At 32.8% G+C, this 18,180-nt stretch overlaps 2 protein-coding genes across 4 annotated transcripts in view; both read left to right on the top strand.

Moving 5' to 3' along the window:
* Positions 1-2,513: 2,513 nt before the first annotated feature.
* On the top strand, positions 2,514-5,344 carry LOC132754671 (uncharacterized). 2 transcript variants are annotated; one of them, XR_009629112.1, is made up of 5 exons: positions 2,514-2,724; positions 2,988-3,141; positions 3,843-3,969; positions 4,291-4,948; positions 5,209-5,344. XR_009629112.1 is itself a non-coding variant. In XM_060745329.1 (4 exons), the coding sequence occupies exons 1-4, from the start codon at positions 2,530-2,532 to the stop codon at positions 4,433-4,435; spliced, it is 621 nt and encodes a 206-aa protein (XP_060601312.1). In that variant the 5' UTR covers positions 2,514-2,529; the 3' UTR covers positions 4,436-5,034. The 2 variants fall into 2 exon arrangements, 1 of the variants encoding a protein (XP_060601312.1); XM_060745329.1 differs by lacking the exon at positions 5,209-5,344 and having other exon boundaries at positions 4,291-5,034.
* Positions 5,345-13,428: 8,084 nt separating this feature from the next.
* LOC132754670 (baculoviral IAP repeat-containing protein 7-like) overlaps positions 13,429-18,180 on the top strand; it is a 132,425-nt gene continuing 127,673 nt past the window's right edge. Inside the window, exon 1 of one of the 2 annotated variants that reach the window (XM_060745328.1) lies at positions 13,429-13,556. The gene's annotated coding sequence lies outside the window, so the exon portion shown is untranslated. The remainder of the gene's footprint in view (positions 13,557-18,180) is intronic. The other variant, XM_060745327.1, reaches the window with a different exon arrangement.

Genomic DNA, 18,180 nt, shown 5'->3' with positions numbered 1-18,180 from the left:
GGGGAAGATTTTTCTAATACCCAGTGACACATTCAATAAATTCGACTTAAGTCTGAGTATAAAAACAAAGACAAAAATATCCAGCAATGTATAAACGCATAATAAAACAAGTGCCTGACATTTACATGTATGTGGGTTAAAAGAGTGCCAAAAAAAAAACCTTCATAAAATGGGCATTCTGTATCTTGACTGAACGCTTATCTTATTTAGACAAGATACCATTTTATTTATTGATCGAAAACGTGCACTAAGTTTTAAATAACCAGTATCACTTTCAATATATTCGATGCAAATTCTTTAGATATGAACTAAGTCCGGAATATATAAATGATAAAGATATCTTATCCTACTAAATTCAAGATTTTTTTACACATTTTAAGCGATAAAAATAATTTGGGAAATAATTACGATTTCTTGGGTTCAGTATCTTTTCTTTTCCACTTAGGACTTATTTCTAAAAATCAGGAAACAAAGTGATCCATCGGAAGCATTAATCGCAACAAAATTTCAAGAGAACTGCAGACTCGGTTTGATCGAGTCTGTACATTCTGTTAATTTCCCCTGATACATTTCAATATACATGTATGTGATAATTTTTCTCATTTGGATTCGGCCTGAGTACGTGATATATTAAATTTAATCATGCATTTAAAAATTTGTTCGACATTAGTCTGATATTACTTAAAGAAATATATATGATGGAATAAAAACAGATATTTTATATTTTGTATTCATCCGAAATTTTCATTTATATAAATGGATAAATTTTACGCTAAGACCTAATTTCTATATACCATGTGGCACATTCAATAAATTCGACTAATGTATGTTCCGACAGTATTATAAAGTAGTACTGATAGTCGTACAAAATATATTGTAACTATATAGTTATAAGGTCAAACAATTGAACAAATCAACCTAAGTACCAAATCATAAATAGTTTTTCGTGAGGTCGAATTATTATTATACGATAACGAAAAGTAGAACAATTAATTAGAAAAAAATATCGATTTTGGATCTCGTAACAGTTAAGACAATATAAACACATCTATGTTGTTCATCAAATTATTAGCTTGAATTTTGTGTATTTTTTTTTATTAAAAGAACGTTATAAATTGAGATAAATTCTAAAATTAGAAATTCTACTTAATAACGTTATTTCTCATATAAATGACCTAATTCGACCTAACTCCTGATTCATAAATATATATATATATATATATATATATATATATATATATATATATATATATATATATCTCGGTCTCAACACTTGATCACGTCTATTTTAACTTCTATAGCTTTTATATATAAAAAATCATAGACTACGCTCCTCCTAATACGTCAAATTAATATCGCCTTGCGCTCAACATCGAACCTTTTGCTCCATCTCTTGCCCTTTCGCTCCACTACTTTCGAAAAATATCGATTTACAAATTTAAGAAATCCTTCAGGAGTAATTTATTTTGCACGAAGGACAAGTTCTTATTACGGGTTGATAATTTACTAATACACTTTTTCAAGAAATCCGAAGGGTATGGCATTTCAATGGTTGGGAAGTTCAATATTCTACAAATCATCGTTCGCTTCGTCAGGGAGAAAAGTTCTCCCGGGCTTAATATAATTTTCTTTTTGTAACAGCTTAGATCATTGGAAGCCTAAATCAATCCTACACGGAACTACATTTTCCGTTTTTCGAAAAAATACAACTTAAATGAATAACAAGACAAAAACATAAACAATACTTACAATTAGGCGTTTAAATCGACCTTCCGCTCTATCGCGGAAATGCCGTTCGCTCGTTTTACCGTACACCACAATTTTGAAGTGGAGCGACAGTTTGCCGGGCGTGTAAGTGTGAACAGATACCTTAAGAGGGTGTCTTAATTCGCTAATAGCGATAACATAATAAGGGACAATTACACAAGTGTGGTGTTGATCATGCATAACACATATGGATTATAAATGATTGTATACAATCATGTATATCCGTTGCTATTAATAATAATGATCATAAGGAAATTACAAGTAATATTCTAATATCTAGCATAGCTAATAATGAACAATGTCTTTCGTCCGTTCATTCATAAGTGATATACAATTCTGGTAAAAACCAATAAACCATTGAAAAGTTTATAAGAATATCTTGTCATCATATTTCTACTAGGTCATCTTCACCTGCTGCATTTCTTGCTTGGACGCCCTTTGATGCTTTGCATCAATGCTTTTCTTGTATATATTTGTATTGATTCCTATCGTTAGGTAGTGTTGGTTAGCTTTGGTTTGTTTGGAAATCGGATGTTTACGTAGTTGTATAGGTTTCGGACAATGAACGGAATATAGGTATTTCGGATAGTAAAATCTGGTAATAAGAATTCACCTTTTTGTGTGTTCACCTTTTTTTCAGAACACAGTTTATGTTTACTTATGATTTGAATACACATACATGTAACTAGTCAGATTTAAGTGTTCTGAGTATGGCATTATAATATATACAAATATTCATTAAACAGGGAAACAATATTTACAATGGACCACACATATCCGAGGTTTGATCCAGAAGAACGTCTGCCAAAAATTGTGAGAGACAGTATTGAGCACTCATATGTGAAGTCACCATCAAAGCTCAAACAAACGCCAACAAAATCCAAACGGAAACGAGAGAGCAGCACACCAACAGGCAAAACTCCAGTTCAGGTGTCTAAACGCACATCATTGTGTGAGGTAAACTTCTGATTTTGTATATTCTGGATATTCTGTATATCTGTATGCTATTTAATACAAACCATTGAAATACCTCTTTGTTTGAAAAATCCTATTAGCATTTTGGACTTATTTTCTAAAGAACATAAAAAATAATATATATATTAAAGGTAGAAAAAAATGGGAGAGATGGTATGTATTTGATGTTTCGAAATAGTTTTCCTAACATAAATGTTAAATTTAAAAATGAAAAACACAAAAAAACTAACTAATTTTTATTACAGGACCGTGTGGCCAGACATTGCCCTTGGTCGATCCAAGAAAAGGAGTTCCTTCACCAGTATGTAAGATGTAATGAGCAACATGGTACAGATACTATGTACTGGACAAAATGTGCCGAGGCAATGAATGTCAAATTTCCTGTGAATCTAAGGACAGGTAAGATAAACATATTACGAGTTTTAAGAGAAATTATTTCAGGTTTAGTTTAACCACAGGCGCTCGTCATATTGCCTGAATATATTTTTTTTATTTTTTATATTTTTTTATATTTTTTATATTTTTATTATTTATATTTTTGGTCAAGATAGTGATTCAATGTCATATTTATAAAAAAATATTCCACAATTTTTCATGAAAAAAAATTAGTATAATTATTGTATAAATAAAGATAGTAATTTTCTTTCATGAAAAATTGTGGAATAATTTTTCATAAGACATAATTATATTCATCATATTGACCAAAATAAATAAATTATAAAAAATGAAAAAAAATGTTAAAAATAAAAATATGTACATTACTGTATTCAATGGCAATGTGACACACACTTGTGATAGGAACAAATGAAGGTGGTTGAATACATTTTGAACATACTGTTATCCATGTTGCTTCCATGGTGACAGATAGTTATTGGAAATTCGGCTTTTATGAACAATTTTGTACTTTAATATAGACAGTTCACCATTTCTGCAGCATTGTTAAGCCTTTGAACATGTTATAAAAACATTTAGTAATACAACTGTAATGGATGTGGATTTCTGGTATTAAATTGATAGATAGCACAATAGTTTCTTAATACGCTGAACATGGTAACTCATTTTTAAAAAACATATTTGTAAATGAGTTTATTTTTTAACAGGCCGTTCCTGCAAAAATGCATTTAAGAGACTGGACATCACTGAACAGATCCCTTCCTCTTCAGGAGAAATAGTGAAATCAGTGGATCAAGGAACTCAGACTGACATAGTGCTCCCTATATCTACCAGGTAAATTGTTGAGAATGTTAACAGTTGGTAATGAAATATTGAAACATTGTCCAAACCATATACAGGTATGTAATGGACACCAGTGAATGGGTAATGCAATAAGTGAACTGATGTATCAAGCAAATCAGTGAGGGATGTTAAATTGGGGCCCCGTGTGACATTGCTTTACACCAGTGCACGTTAAAAAAAGTTAGCTTAATGGTCCAAAATGATAACACTTAGATAATGTATATGAAAAATGTTAATGTTGACTCTACAATTTGTAGAGTGTCAGGTATCAGGTTATTGATATACCAACACTCATTCTCTGTGGTTCTTCAGTTTCAGGTCAAGTGATCATGAGGAAGGTGAATGGATATTTTTGGAGCCAAAAAAAAAAGAACTTAAGGTAAATAATATTGTAAGGTGTTTAAATATTTTGTTTTTAAATAGAAAATACTTTGTAAATTCTTATTGTAATATTTAAACTTTCTGATATATCTGAAGATATACATAGTAATTCATGCTAAGCAGCAAAAATTAGAACATTTTAGATGTTATACATGTACACATGATGTTATGATGTGGGCTTTAAATTGAATGTTTGTGTGTATATCTTAATTCAAATGGCCGAATAAGAGCCCTTGATCAAAGCAAGATAATATTGCAAATGCAATTAATATTTCGGTTGTCACTATTAAATGTATGTGCCATTAGTAAAACAATTGTTAAGATAAATGCAAAATTATTTTTTTAATTTTGATTCAATCCACTTTTCTTTCAAGTTTTTTGCACAAGGTTTTCCAATGACTGATTGTTGTCAAGTATTCTGCTTGTTACAAGAAATCAAGTTTTCCAAGACAATCCAACTTGATTTTTGTCTTACTCCAGAAAAAAGCTGGCAAGGGTGCAGAGTCTATTCACAAGGCTGCTTTAAGACGTCTTCGTCATTATGCTGAGCTCAAGGACGGTGAAAAGGCTCATTTGGTGGAGTTGCTTTGTAAGTTAAAAAACAGAAACCATAATTATTCTTTATACACTTATTATATGGAGTTAGGCAGAGCTTCAGCTTTAATTCATTCCAGATCAGATTTCCCTTTTTAAACTGTTGAAAGATTGGGCTAATAAAACAAGTTTTAGGTATTAAAAATTGTTATTACGAATGAAATCTTGCATGACTACAGGCATTGATGGAAATCAGCTGTTCAAGTTGTCTTACTGTGGAAAGAACTGTAATGGTGGTTACTTATTTTGCAACAGGTAGAGGCAGTCCTCAACAAATTGCCAGAGGATTAATGAGCTCGTCTCTTGCAGAGGAATTGAAGTGCCTTGTGCTATATGACGTAGAAATGGAGGCCAGAGAATGTGCAACCAGAAGGAGTGTTTTAAATCAAAAACAATATGAAAATCTAGCAACCTTCAGTTGGGACAATATTGTAGCTGAAATGACAGACAAGCAAACTTTTCTGGCTGAAATTTTACTTGCTGTTGCACTTCCAACTGGAAAAATTGGAAATTTAGCTGCAACAGAGTCTGTTGTGCCAGTGCTGGGTACAGTATATGGCATGCTGATGAAAGAGAGGTTCCATGAATTGTCCAGTGTCCAAAAGGTTGTTGCAGTTACACTTGCAAATGAACAGACTCACCAAAAGGTATATGGTTTGTGCATGCAAAACTGTTTCAGAATTGTTGCAGGCCTGGTAGTTAATGTTTGGCCTCAACTGTTTGTTTTCTGTTATAATGAATTGTCTTATAAATAAGCCACTAACAAAAAATTCTAAATTCTAAATGCGTAATAGTGCTATACAAACATGCCTATAGATATACAAACATGCATAAATGTATGAACCCTACTATTTCATTACTATGAGGTATTTATTACATGCTTTTCGGTGGTTTATAGAAATATATCAGTGATATAAAACTGGTAATTTCACTGTTTGAAACAGTGAAATTACCACTTTGATAATTTCACTGTTTTGAATTTAAGCCCCTTACATTGTTTCAGTGAAATACCAGCGTGCACAGTACTGGGTACCAACTTAATGACGTGACGTCGTAAATGACGTCACGTTGTTTTATTATTTGGCGCGCTTTTCATTCAGTATTAGGTTTAATGTCTTTTTTTAAACGTTTCTTTGCATATAATAAAAAGAAAATTTGTTTAGTTTAGTGTAAGATCGAAATATATTTCACCTTGTGAACACCAAAAGTTCATATTTCACTCGTGGCTTCGCCACTCGTGAAATAAACCTTTTGGTGCTCACTCGGGAAATATATTCCGATCTTACACTGAACTAAACAAATATCCTCTATATATTCTCCAGTTGTAACCATTGATAAGGAAACAATTTATGACACTAAATGAGAACTTGACAACTGTCATACAAATTAAAATAGATACAGTATATGCACACCACACATAAATGTATATAATATCATAAGACATTTTTGAAGTTTTCGAAGCATGTTACTTTAAATATAGTTCAGCATCCAATTGCTTTTGTTATAGTTGAAACCCTTGTTTTTCATGTTCTACAGTTAAGTTCCAAGTTATAGCTGATGTTTTCTCATGTTCTACAGTTACATTCCAAGTTCTAGCTGATGTTTTCCTGTTCACCTGCTGGTTCTTCTCTTCACTTTGAACAGTTAATGAAGTTCGGCCACAGGATATCACCGTCAAAGAAACAACCTATTTTGGGTAAATGTGACAGACCAGGGCTTTTTCTATTCAAAGTCTTCAATAGGTCTCTTTATATCATGTTTATGTTTATAATTGAATATGATTTTGATATTAAAGCAGCCAGGAGTCATTAATTATTTAATTTAATTTACAAAAAGTTTTCACTATAAATCACTGTTATGTTATATTTCATAACCAGCTTTTAAGCATCAGTCCTTCAAGAGAAAGGACCATTGAAACTGTCTTTGCAGTGTCCACTTGTAGCATTTAACATACAACCACCTATCACCAAACTTGTTGTCGTACATTTAGGTGGGGCATATTTTCTGATGACAGTTGGTGCTCCTTAGAAATGTAAAAAATAAGTATTACCTGTACAAATAAATACTAAATATAGACTTGTACGTTTTTGCAGTGAACTTAAATTAGTACTTGTTCTGAACCAAAAAGACTGACCTTCAATGTAAGGAGATGTAATATGGTGTAATCCTCAACACACACACTATCTATTTTATATGTTTTCTCTATCCAACAGGTGTATGACCGGCTACAGCCTCTGGGTATATCACTTAGCCATTCTGGCATGTTGGAGACTATGTCAGCCATATCAGGCAGCTTTAACACTGAGCTGATCAATTCCATACAAGAGGGCAAGAAATTTCGAATAGTTAGAGACAATATTAACTTCAATATTGGAGTCACGAACGAGAGAAAAAGTACAGGTAAAGCTGGCCATATGGAACATTGGTTTGGATCTGCTGCCATTGTTCAAAATGTTTCATTCAATGACTGTTCAGACACAATACCCCAGTGCAACCTTGAGCAACTTCCAGCCGAGCAATTCATTATGCATGATAATGACTGGAAAGTGATAACAAGTGATATGTGCATTCTTGTTTCAAGGGTATTAACAGACTTTTTTCCATGGCTAAATTTTGCCAAATCAGCTGTAAGTAATGAAATTCAAGGGGGAACACCTTTGAAAATGAAACTGAAAAACACAGTCATACCCCTTCAAATACAGCATAAAATGAACAGAAATATGCTGCTGTTGTAGATATTTTGGACACATACCAAGATTTAGGTGAGACCTTATATCAAGGTTCTGGACTCCAAGTTCCTCAAATTCGCATAGGGGGTGACCAGCTCACTAGAGAAAGGTTTTCTGGTGCAAAAAGACTAAGAGCAGCAGCCCTGACTGCATCCGAGAGGTTTGAAAATCTATCTCCAATAACATTTGAGCTGTTCCATCTTCAAATGACTGTTTTAGCAACATTCTATGACATACTTTACAAAGCGGACTGTACAGAGCCATTCACACTTTACTCACAGAAAGTAAGACTTTTGCGAAAACATGCTGAAGGTAAAGACGTCAAAAATCATTATGATAGCTGTCGAGACCTAGCAGTTTCATTCAAAAGGGCGTACATTGTCGAAGCAACATGTCAGTATTTTGATTTGAAGAACACTGACACAGCCCTAGAAAATCTCCCAGACCACAAAAATATGACAAACAATGAAATAAAGCATTGGATGACGACTTTTGTACAACCACTTGTTTTAAACATAGTATCTGAAAGCAGGCGGCACATATCAAGTGAAGATGTGGATGTTAATGGAACTGACGCTGTATTGTCATATGGAAAAGTTGTATTGGAACTTGGACTCATTTTTCTCGAACTATGTGACATTGTGAAATCACCAAGTCGGATTCGTTTGCTCTGTCACATGAAGTATATCATGCTGGTGTTGAAAGGCCATAAGAATAAGTCAAAATATGCTCTTGAGATTTTAAGACTGTTATGTCAGCAATTTGCCCTCTTGAGTGAAAAAAAAAGCAAATGAAAGCATTTATGGACTGTTTGTTAACACTGGCAGAACTATCATTCCTGCAGATCTTCAAATGGAACATATTGTAAGATTGACCAAAGGACATTTACGGTCAATGGGATCAAATGTGACTGATAAATCATTGGTAAAAAGAAGTAGTGCTTTCTTTGGGATGGAGGAAATATCAAACAACTTTGACAAAAAAACTGGGGTTGTACAGCGTGCTCACAAACACAAAAAACTATCTTCATTCGAGGATGAAAAACAAATTATCAGAGACCTGAGACAAATAAAACCATTCATGGAAGTGTGTGGTCGTCAGTCTGAATCTCTGAAAAAATACCAAAAAATCCTATTAAGAAATTGAATATGGCTGATATATTGAAATGGATTCTACATCACAAAATGATGCTACATTATGAACTTTGAACAATAATTGATACAGTAACTAACTGTAATTGAGCAACACATCATAATTTTAGTACAGTTAAACATAATATGTAATTAAAATATGATGATGTATTGTGTACTGTACATGAGCATTTACATTTTATTATGCATGACACAATGAACACTTGGTTAGAAAGTAATGTTTCAGTAATTTAAAAAAAATCTTTTACAAGAACACTTTGTTAAACTTTTATTTGTGCATCAAAATCTGTTCCTGTGCTGAAGAACCTAATTGAGATTTTTCACTTATTTATTGCTAAATTAGAAAAATCCCATTCAATACACAGTTGAGAGTCACAAAAATTGCAGATTGTTGCAGTCCTTGCCCTCAACTAAATACTTTACAGCACTTCTCTGATTTTCTTTCAGAGTTGAGATCTTGGCTCCCACATGTATATTATAATTTGTTATTGCATCTGCAATTCTTCTTTCCTGAAATAATTGAAGGTCAAATGATTTGGGGGGGGCGTGGTTACAATTGACTGGTGCATAATGGTTTTATGTACAGAAACTCTTTAAAAGGGACTCACTCATGTTTTGGAACCAAAAATGAGTTTTCACAATTATGCATCTGAAAACACTGAATTTTATTCATTATCTTACTCCATGATATCGAAATAGCAGAAAAAACACAATTATTGTACAAAATGTATTTTGTATGCAAACTAAAGGTGGCAAATAATTTAAAACATGGGTTTAACAATCCCAATGATTCGCCACACTTCATTTCATTTAAAGTTACAAAAACATAAGCGAGTCCCTTTAAAGTTAATTGTATACAATATGTAAACGAAACAATTTTCACCCGACATGTCAACATTTTAGAAGTTGAGTTTGTTGTGCTGGTTTTAAAGTTAGGATAGGAGCTCTATCCAACGTTCAATGAAAAATACGGTATTTATGTTGTTATACATGTACTTGGATCTTATACTACCAGCGAATCTATGTCAAAACATAACTTTCATAAATATTAGTATAAATGAACAAAACTGCCCAAGCTTCTTGGTCCCCCTTCATACTGGTTAACATTACTGATAAGACGCAATTGCAGACAGTGTTGGCTAAATCAGACTGTATGATAAGGTAACGTATGATAATGCACTTGTCATATCTCCAGTATGAAGTATTATCTGTATAAAACAGGGGTATCACTGGATACCATCCAGTTCATTGTTGCCAAGTTTAGGACACAATGTATCTATAAGTTTTAAATACCGTAGAAAGTTGTTCTCACTATATTTTTATGATAGATCTACAAGCGTATATAGTTTGGTTTAGTATCCGAAATTGGCATTACATTCGCATCATCCGAACACTATAACAGTAAATCAAAATGCAATTGCTCAAAAAATTAATAAATCTATGACAAAATCACTGCTGCGCTACAGATTCAGGCTTATAAGACAACTTTTATTTTGTAATTTCAGCCAATGGTCCAAACATTTATACTTTTTCCTATCCGTTGTACTTACACTGGAGGTCGCCATTTTTTGGGGGTCTGACTATAATCTAACAGTTGAGGTAAACATACGCGTGATAAAATCTCAACACTTGAGGAAATACCGCTGTAAACTAAACCGCTGACGAATTAGCTGACGATAGAGAGTAAATAGGAAACTGCTGGCCAGTTAAATGGAAACTGCGGAAAAATATAATATATTTTATATATCTAACTGGTTAGCACTTTTTATAATAAGTTTAATTGGTCAGCAGATTCTACCATATGTTTAACTGGGCAGTAGTTTTTATTATATGTTTAACTGGTCAGCAGTTTCTCGCACGCTGAATTTGATGCCCATATAAAATAAGAAGGAAATTTTAAAAAAGCATTTTCTACTATATTTTTTTCGGGAGATGTAGAATCTGCTTTATTTACTTATATTACAACATAAATAAACAATTCACGACAACGCGCCATAATGCTTTATAAATCTTACCTAATACCTTAAATTTCAGCAATGCTATGCTTATAACTATGCTAATAAATTATTTTACTTTTTAGAAGTATCATTATTTAAAATTCACGAAGTTGACCTCATCATGGATTTCCCGTAACCTCATACATTCTATTAGTATGTTCATTTTTAAACATAAAATATTTATGCAACAAGTGCAAATAATACTGCAAAGACAGCAAAGGGAAAGCTCCGCAAAAACATTGCTTTTAGCTATGTATATGATATTAGATTATTATGATAATCATTGTGATTTTAAAATAGCATTATTATACATGGAAAATGAAAGCAGACATTATATTGCGCGATGAAAGTTACCGGAATCGGTTTTAATCCCTTAAATTTTGTTACAACAGATTGGCCATTATGTTCAACTTTTAATCATACAAAAGGTTTTGTGACGTAAAAATAATTTATAAAGTATATTGTTTTTTATATATATTTAAAGAAAACACAGACACATTAAACAGAAATGATTCCAATTTTTGACATGTATATACTTGTCACGGTTCAAAACTGTTCACTATTTAGGGGAGATATTGGGTAACGGATGGATAGCTCAATCGGTACAGCCGCGGTACGGTATTCCGAGGGTCCCGGGTTCGAGTCCCGATCAGCCTGCACATTTTTATACTCCCCCGCTATATTGAAATGGGTACAGACAACAATGTGAAATTAAACTCGGAGTTTATACCATCACGGTATCCCCTGTTGGGCCCCAAATGTCACAAGGAGAGAAAAATGTGCAGTCTGGCCGGGACAGTAACCCGAAAACCTCGGAATACCGTATCGCGGCTCTACCGACTGAGCTATCTGGCCGCTTATCACACCAATTCCCCTTAATAGTGATCAGTTCTGAACCGTGACATACTAGCTAGTACATGTATTATGACTCTCAAATTTTTTATTTCAACATAAAAACAAAGTAGATATTTTAATCACCCTCAAGTGTTAAGATTTCGCCATATCGACAGAATATATGTATTATGACTCTCAAGTGTTGGGATTTCAACATATAGACATAATACATATGAGCCGCGTCACGACAAAACCAACATAATGGGTTTGCGACCAGGATGGATTCAGACCAGGCTGCGCATCCGCGCAGTCTGATCAGGATCCATGCTGTTCGCTTGAAAACCCTTTAACAAGTAGAGAAACTGATAGCGAACAGCATGGATCCTGATCAGACTGCGCGGATGCGCAGCCTGGTCTGAATCCATCCTGGTCGCAAACCCATTATGTTGGTTTTGTCGTGACGCGGCTCATATGTATTATGTCTCTCAAGCGTTGGGATTTTAATGTCTAGACAAAATATTTGTATAATAGCCCTCAAGTGTTGGGATTTAAACGTCTACACAAGATATTTGTATATTGACCCTCAAGTGTTGGGATTTCAACATATAGACAAGATGAATGTATAATAATTCTCAAATCGTTGGATTTCAATGTCTATATAATATATATGTATTATGTCTCTCAAGTGTTGGGATTTAAACGTCTACACAAGATATTTTTATATTGACCCTAAAGTGTTGGGATTTCTACATATAGACAAGATTAATGTACAATGTCTCTCAAGTATTGGGAATCAACATATAGACAAGATATATGTTTTATGTCTCTCAAGTGTTGGGATTTAAAAGTCTACACAAGTTATTTTTATATTGACTCTCAAGTGTTGGGATTTCAATGTCTAGATAAGATATTTGCATAATGACCCTCAAGTGTTGGGTTTTCCACATATAAAAAGATGTAAATATTATGTCTTTAAAATGTTGGAATTTCAACATACAGATAGGAAAGATGTATTATGTCTCTCAATTGTATTTCTATAATGTCCCTCAAGTGTTGGGATTTCAACATATAGACAACATATATGTATTATATCTCTCAAGTGTTGGGATTTCAACACAGACACAAGATATATGTAATATGTCTCTCAAGTGTTGTGATTTCAACACATACATATGATATATGTATTACGTCTATCAAGTCTTGGGATTTTAACTTCAAGACAAGATATTTCTGATAATGTCCCTCAAGTGTTGGGATTTCAATGTGTAGACAATACATTTCTATCATGACTCTCAAGTGTTGGGATTTCAACATATTGAAAAGATATTTGTATAAACAAGATATATGTATTATATCTCTCAATTTTTGGGATTAAAACGTATAGACATGATATTTCTATAATGTCCCTCTTGAAAGTGTTGGGATTTCAACAAATAGACAAGATGTATGTATTATGACTCTCAAGTGTTGGGATTTTAACTTATAGATAAGATATATATATATATAATGTCTCTCAAGTGTGGGGATTTCAACACATACACATGATATTTTAACAATATACTCATTTCCATTACTTTTATATTCTTTTATTTTAGTTCTTTTACTAACATTCTTGTCAGTTGACGCGCGTCAAGTCTAGGTCCCCAGCAGGGGTTTGACTATATGGAAGATAGATAGATATATAGTATGTATTACGTCTATCAAGCCACGCCAGAGTACGCTGGGAACCAGATTAATTTTCGGTATCCATCTACACCCGGAATTGACGTAACACAGGCTCTATTTTTAGTGCCATGTAATGTCCGAAAATTTAAGAAATTACTAGATCTTAATTAGTGCAAATAACTACTGAAAGTGCCTAACTACAGAAGTTTTGGACTAAATTTAGACCGGTAAGCGATAGTGTTATTATCTATTATTAGGTCTAGTATATCGCCAGATTAGTTCATGATGCACCAGTATGATTATCATGCAAAATTATCTTTGAAGATCCATTATTTTGTAGGAAATGGCGCGTGAGTGACTCACGCGCCATTTCCTACAAAATATATGACGTACGACTTTTTTTTAATTTTTTTTTTAATATATTGATGTTTTAGTGCATAAATAACAAGGTTAAACACATTTTAGGACAAATCAATGCCACTAGCACCTTTGCTAGCAAGGACACACTGTATTGGCTAGCCGTACTGTACGGCACTTTTCAAAATTATATGGAAGTCGAAAATGCATATGTTATGTTATGACTTTAAACGAGGATTTTTACCAAGAAATAGCAATACTGGTCGGGGACCATCAACCGGACACTTTTTGAACATTTTTCCATACATATTTCATAATTTCAAACCTAGAGACCTAAAAATTTGACACAGTACAGCTAGGTTCTTCTACTAACTAACAAACTAGTTTGATTATTTCTGATTATATTGAGACTTATATCTGAGCCTTTTCAAGGAGGGTATCAAAATAACCTAAATTGTCTACACTACAATACCATTTGTCCGGACGGATATGTACATGATGTGATTTAATTCATTTAATGTTTGGGTGTTTTAATTTTTATTTTTAACATGATATATAGTTAATATTTTATGTGATTCAGTAGAAGATAAGGATCTCAAAATTGATAATTATACTTTTGAAAGGAGAGACAGGGTATTAAAGGGTGGCGGTGGAATTGTAATATATATCAAAGATACTGTTTCTTATAGAAGGCGAATTGACATAGAGTCGAAAAATGTGGAATCTGTTTGGTTACAGGTTAATTTTTCACACAATAAATCTGTACTGTTAAATTTCTTATACAGGCCACCTAACAGTAACCAGTCTTGGATTGATTTCTATGAGCAGCAATTAATTACTGCAGAATTAAATAATCTAGATTTGTATGTAATTGGAGATATGAACATTAACTATTCATACCCTAACAATTTTAATAATAGCAAATGGGCGCATATTGTTCAAGATTTTGGCCTCGAGCAATTAATCCAATCTCCTACTAGAGTAACTAAAGATACATCTACTATAATTGACCATTTGTACGTATCTTCCCTTAACCATATTCATGATGTGAGTGTCTCTAATTTAAGCTTAAGCGATCACTATCCATTGTCGTTTACAATAAATTGTGTTACAAGAAGGGAGGCAAATGCTTTCTCGCATAAAACGATAAATTATCGTTCTTTCAAGAATTTTAATGAACAAGTATTTAAAGATGATTTGAATGCTAATAATTTTGATATGATTGAAACTATTGCAGAGCCAAATAACTCACTTGATGTTCTATACAATATGATTGAAACATTATTTAACAAACATGCGCCTGTAAAAGTAAAGCGTATTAAAAGGACTAAACAACCAGATTGGTACTCTGACGAAATTAAAGAGGCCCGCAATAAAAGAGATCACTATAAAGGTTGTAAAGACTGGATTAATTATAAGTTATGGAGAAATAAATGCCAGGCTATTATTAAAAAGAGTAAGAAGATGTTCTATAACAAGGCAGTTGAAGATTCGAGAGATTGTAAATATTTATGGCAAAATTTAAAAGACATATCAAATGAGAATAAGCAGCAACCGTCTTTACCAATCACATTAAACATTAATGATGTTCTTTTTGAAGGAAATGTGAATGTTGCAAATGCCTTAAATAAACATTTTACAGAAATTTCAAATCTAATTAAGAAATCTTATTTTAATGTTAACAATTTTTATGCCCCCGCCATGTAATGGCCGGGGCATATAGTGTTACCCTGTTCCGTCCTTCCGTCATTCCGTCCTTCCGTCCTTCCGTCATTCCGTCCTTCCGTCATTCTGTCATTCCGTCATCATCAGTTTCCGTTCATTATCTTAGTAACGGTTGCACATATTCAAATCAAATTTGACATATGGATATGTCATGAGAAAATACAGGTCAAGTTCGAATTTGGTCATGGTTTGATGATTTTTGGCAGAGTTATGCCCCTTTTACTTTGAAAATAATATGAAATTTTCAGTTTCCGTTCATTATCTCCCCAACGGTACAACACATTCAACTCAAATTTGACATATGGATGTGTCATGAGAAAATACAGGTCAAGTTCGAATTTGGTCATGGTTCAACGATTTTTGGCAGAGTTATGCCCCTTTTACTTTGAAAATAATATGAAATTTTCAGTTTCCGTTCATTATCTCCCCAACCGTACAACACATTCAACTCAATATTTGACATATGGATATGTCATGAGAAAATACAGGTCAAGTTCGAATTTGGTCATGATTCGATGATTTTTGGCAGAGTTATGCCCCTTTTACTTTGAAAATAATATGAAATTTTCAGTTTCCGTTCATTATCTCCCCAACGGTACAACACATTCAACTCAAATTTGACATATGGATATGTCATGAGAAAATACAGGTCAAGTTTGAATTTGGTCATGGTTCGATGATTTTTGGCAGAGTTATGCTCCTTTTACTTTGAAAATAATATGAAATTTTCAGTTTCTATTTATTATCTCCCCAACAGTACAACACATTCAACTCAAATTTGACATATGGATATTTTTTTGGAATGCCAAGGTCAAGCTCGAATTTGGTCATGGTTCAATAATTTTTGGCAGAGTAATGCCCTTTTCACTTTGAAAAAAATATGAAATTTACAGTTTCTGTTCATTATCTACCCAACAGTGTTACATATTCAACTCAAATTTGACATATGGATATGTCAAAGGAATGGGCAGGTCAAGTTGGAATTTGGTCATGGTTCGATGATTTTTTGGCAGAGTTATGTCCCTTTCACTTTGAAAATAATATAGATACATCTTAGGAATAGGCAGTTTAAGTTTGAATTTGGTCGTGGTTCAATGATTTTGGACAAACTTATCTTTCTTGAATATTGGAAAAAATTTTGAACTTTCAGTTTCAGCACTCATACTTTTGTGTGGAAATGTATGTAGCCATTATTTTGGCTACAAATATGAAATATGCTATTTTCAAAAGGATAAGACTGAATAATTTCAGTGCCTTGAACATTGTATGAAAATGGTTTGTGTTAACATTGAAAAGTTTTAAGGGCTTTGAACTTAAAATGAAAACAATAATTTGTGCAAACAAATTTGGAACTAAATATAATAACATCAGAAATTTTGGCTGCATGCGGGGGCATCCGTGGCATGATGACACATTTCTAGTTCGTATTTAAAAGATTTTCTAGATCATAAACTTAGACATAAGCAATTTGACATTGATTTCATAACCACATTTGAAGTAAGCAAATATATTGACAACCTTGATAAAAATAAATCTTCTGGCATTGATTGAATTGGTCCTAATATGTTAAAACTATGTAAAGACTCTATAACGAGAGCAATAACTTCAATTATTAATAAGAGTATTTCACTAGGTATATTCCCAGATAAACTGAAACTAGCACGTGTTATACCTTTACACAAAGGGGGAGATAAGTCAAACCCCAATAATTATAGGCCAATATCTATTGTCCCAACCATTTCAAAAATACTTGAAAGGCATGTTGCAAATCAGCTAAATAATTATCTTCATTATACCAATATCATAAATGAACACCAGTCAGGTTTCCGGAGACATCATTCTTGCCAAACGGCTTTGATCCGCCTTATAAATGCTTGGCTTACGAATATTGATGATGGAAATATAATAGGTGCTGTATTTTTTAGATTTTAAAAAAGCCTTTGATTTAGTTGACCATAATATACTGATTCATAAATTAAAACTTTATAATTTTTCTGAAAACTCTGTACAATTTTTCCAGTCATATCTCTCTAACAGAGAGCAAATTGTAAAAGTCAACAATGATAAATCTGAAAGCTTACCGGTTATATCAGGCGTGCCACAGGGCTCAATCTTAGGTCCTATACTGTTTCTTTTATATGTAAATGATATATCAGTCACTACGAATTCAGACATTGATATGTATGCAGACGATTCAACATTACACATAGCTGACCAAAGTTTGAGTAATATACAGTCTGAGTTGCAACTAGACTTACTAAAAATACAGGAATGGTGCACTCTCAATAATATGGCCATAAATCCAGAAAAGACCACGTGCATGATAATTGGATCAAAATGTAAAATAAATAACATAGGCAATCTTTCTCTGCATATTGAGAATTCGAGTATAAATAATGTTCATTGTCAAAAGCTACTTGGATTGCATATTGATAACTGTCTATCTTGGAAAACACATATTGACAAAACATGTTCTAAGCTTGCTTCTAAAATATCTCTGCTGAAAAGAATTCAAATATTTCTTACACCTGAAATGAAACAATTATTTTATAACGCTTACATTGCCCCTACTTTTGATTATGGATGTATTATTTGGTCCCAATGTAACAAATCAGATCTAAATAGAATAACAAAATTACAAAAAAGAACCGCTAGAATTATTTTAAATAAACCCGTAAAAACAAATTCTCTTGATATGTTTCAAAATATGAAATGGTTATCTTTTCCATCTAGATGTAAATACTTTTCTGGAATTATGGTATATAAAGC

The sequence above is a fragment of the Ruditapes philippinarum genome, unplaced genomic scaffold (assembly GCF_026571515.1).
Source record: "Ruditapes philippinarum isolate M1 unplaced genomic scaffold, ASM2657151v2 ctg372_1_1_1_1, whole genome shotgun sequence".
NCBI lineage: Eukaryota > Metazoa > Mollusca > Bivalvia > Venerida > Veneridae > Ruditapes > Ruditapes philippinarum.
This window is presented reverse-complemented; position numbering and strand designations above follow the sequence as displayed.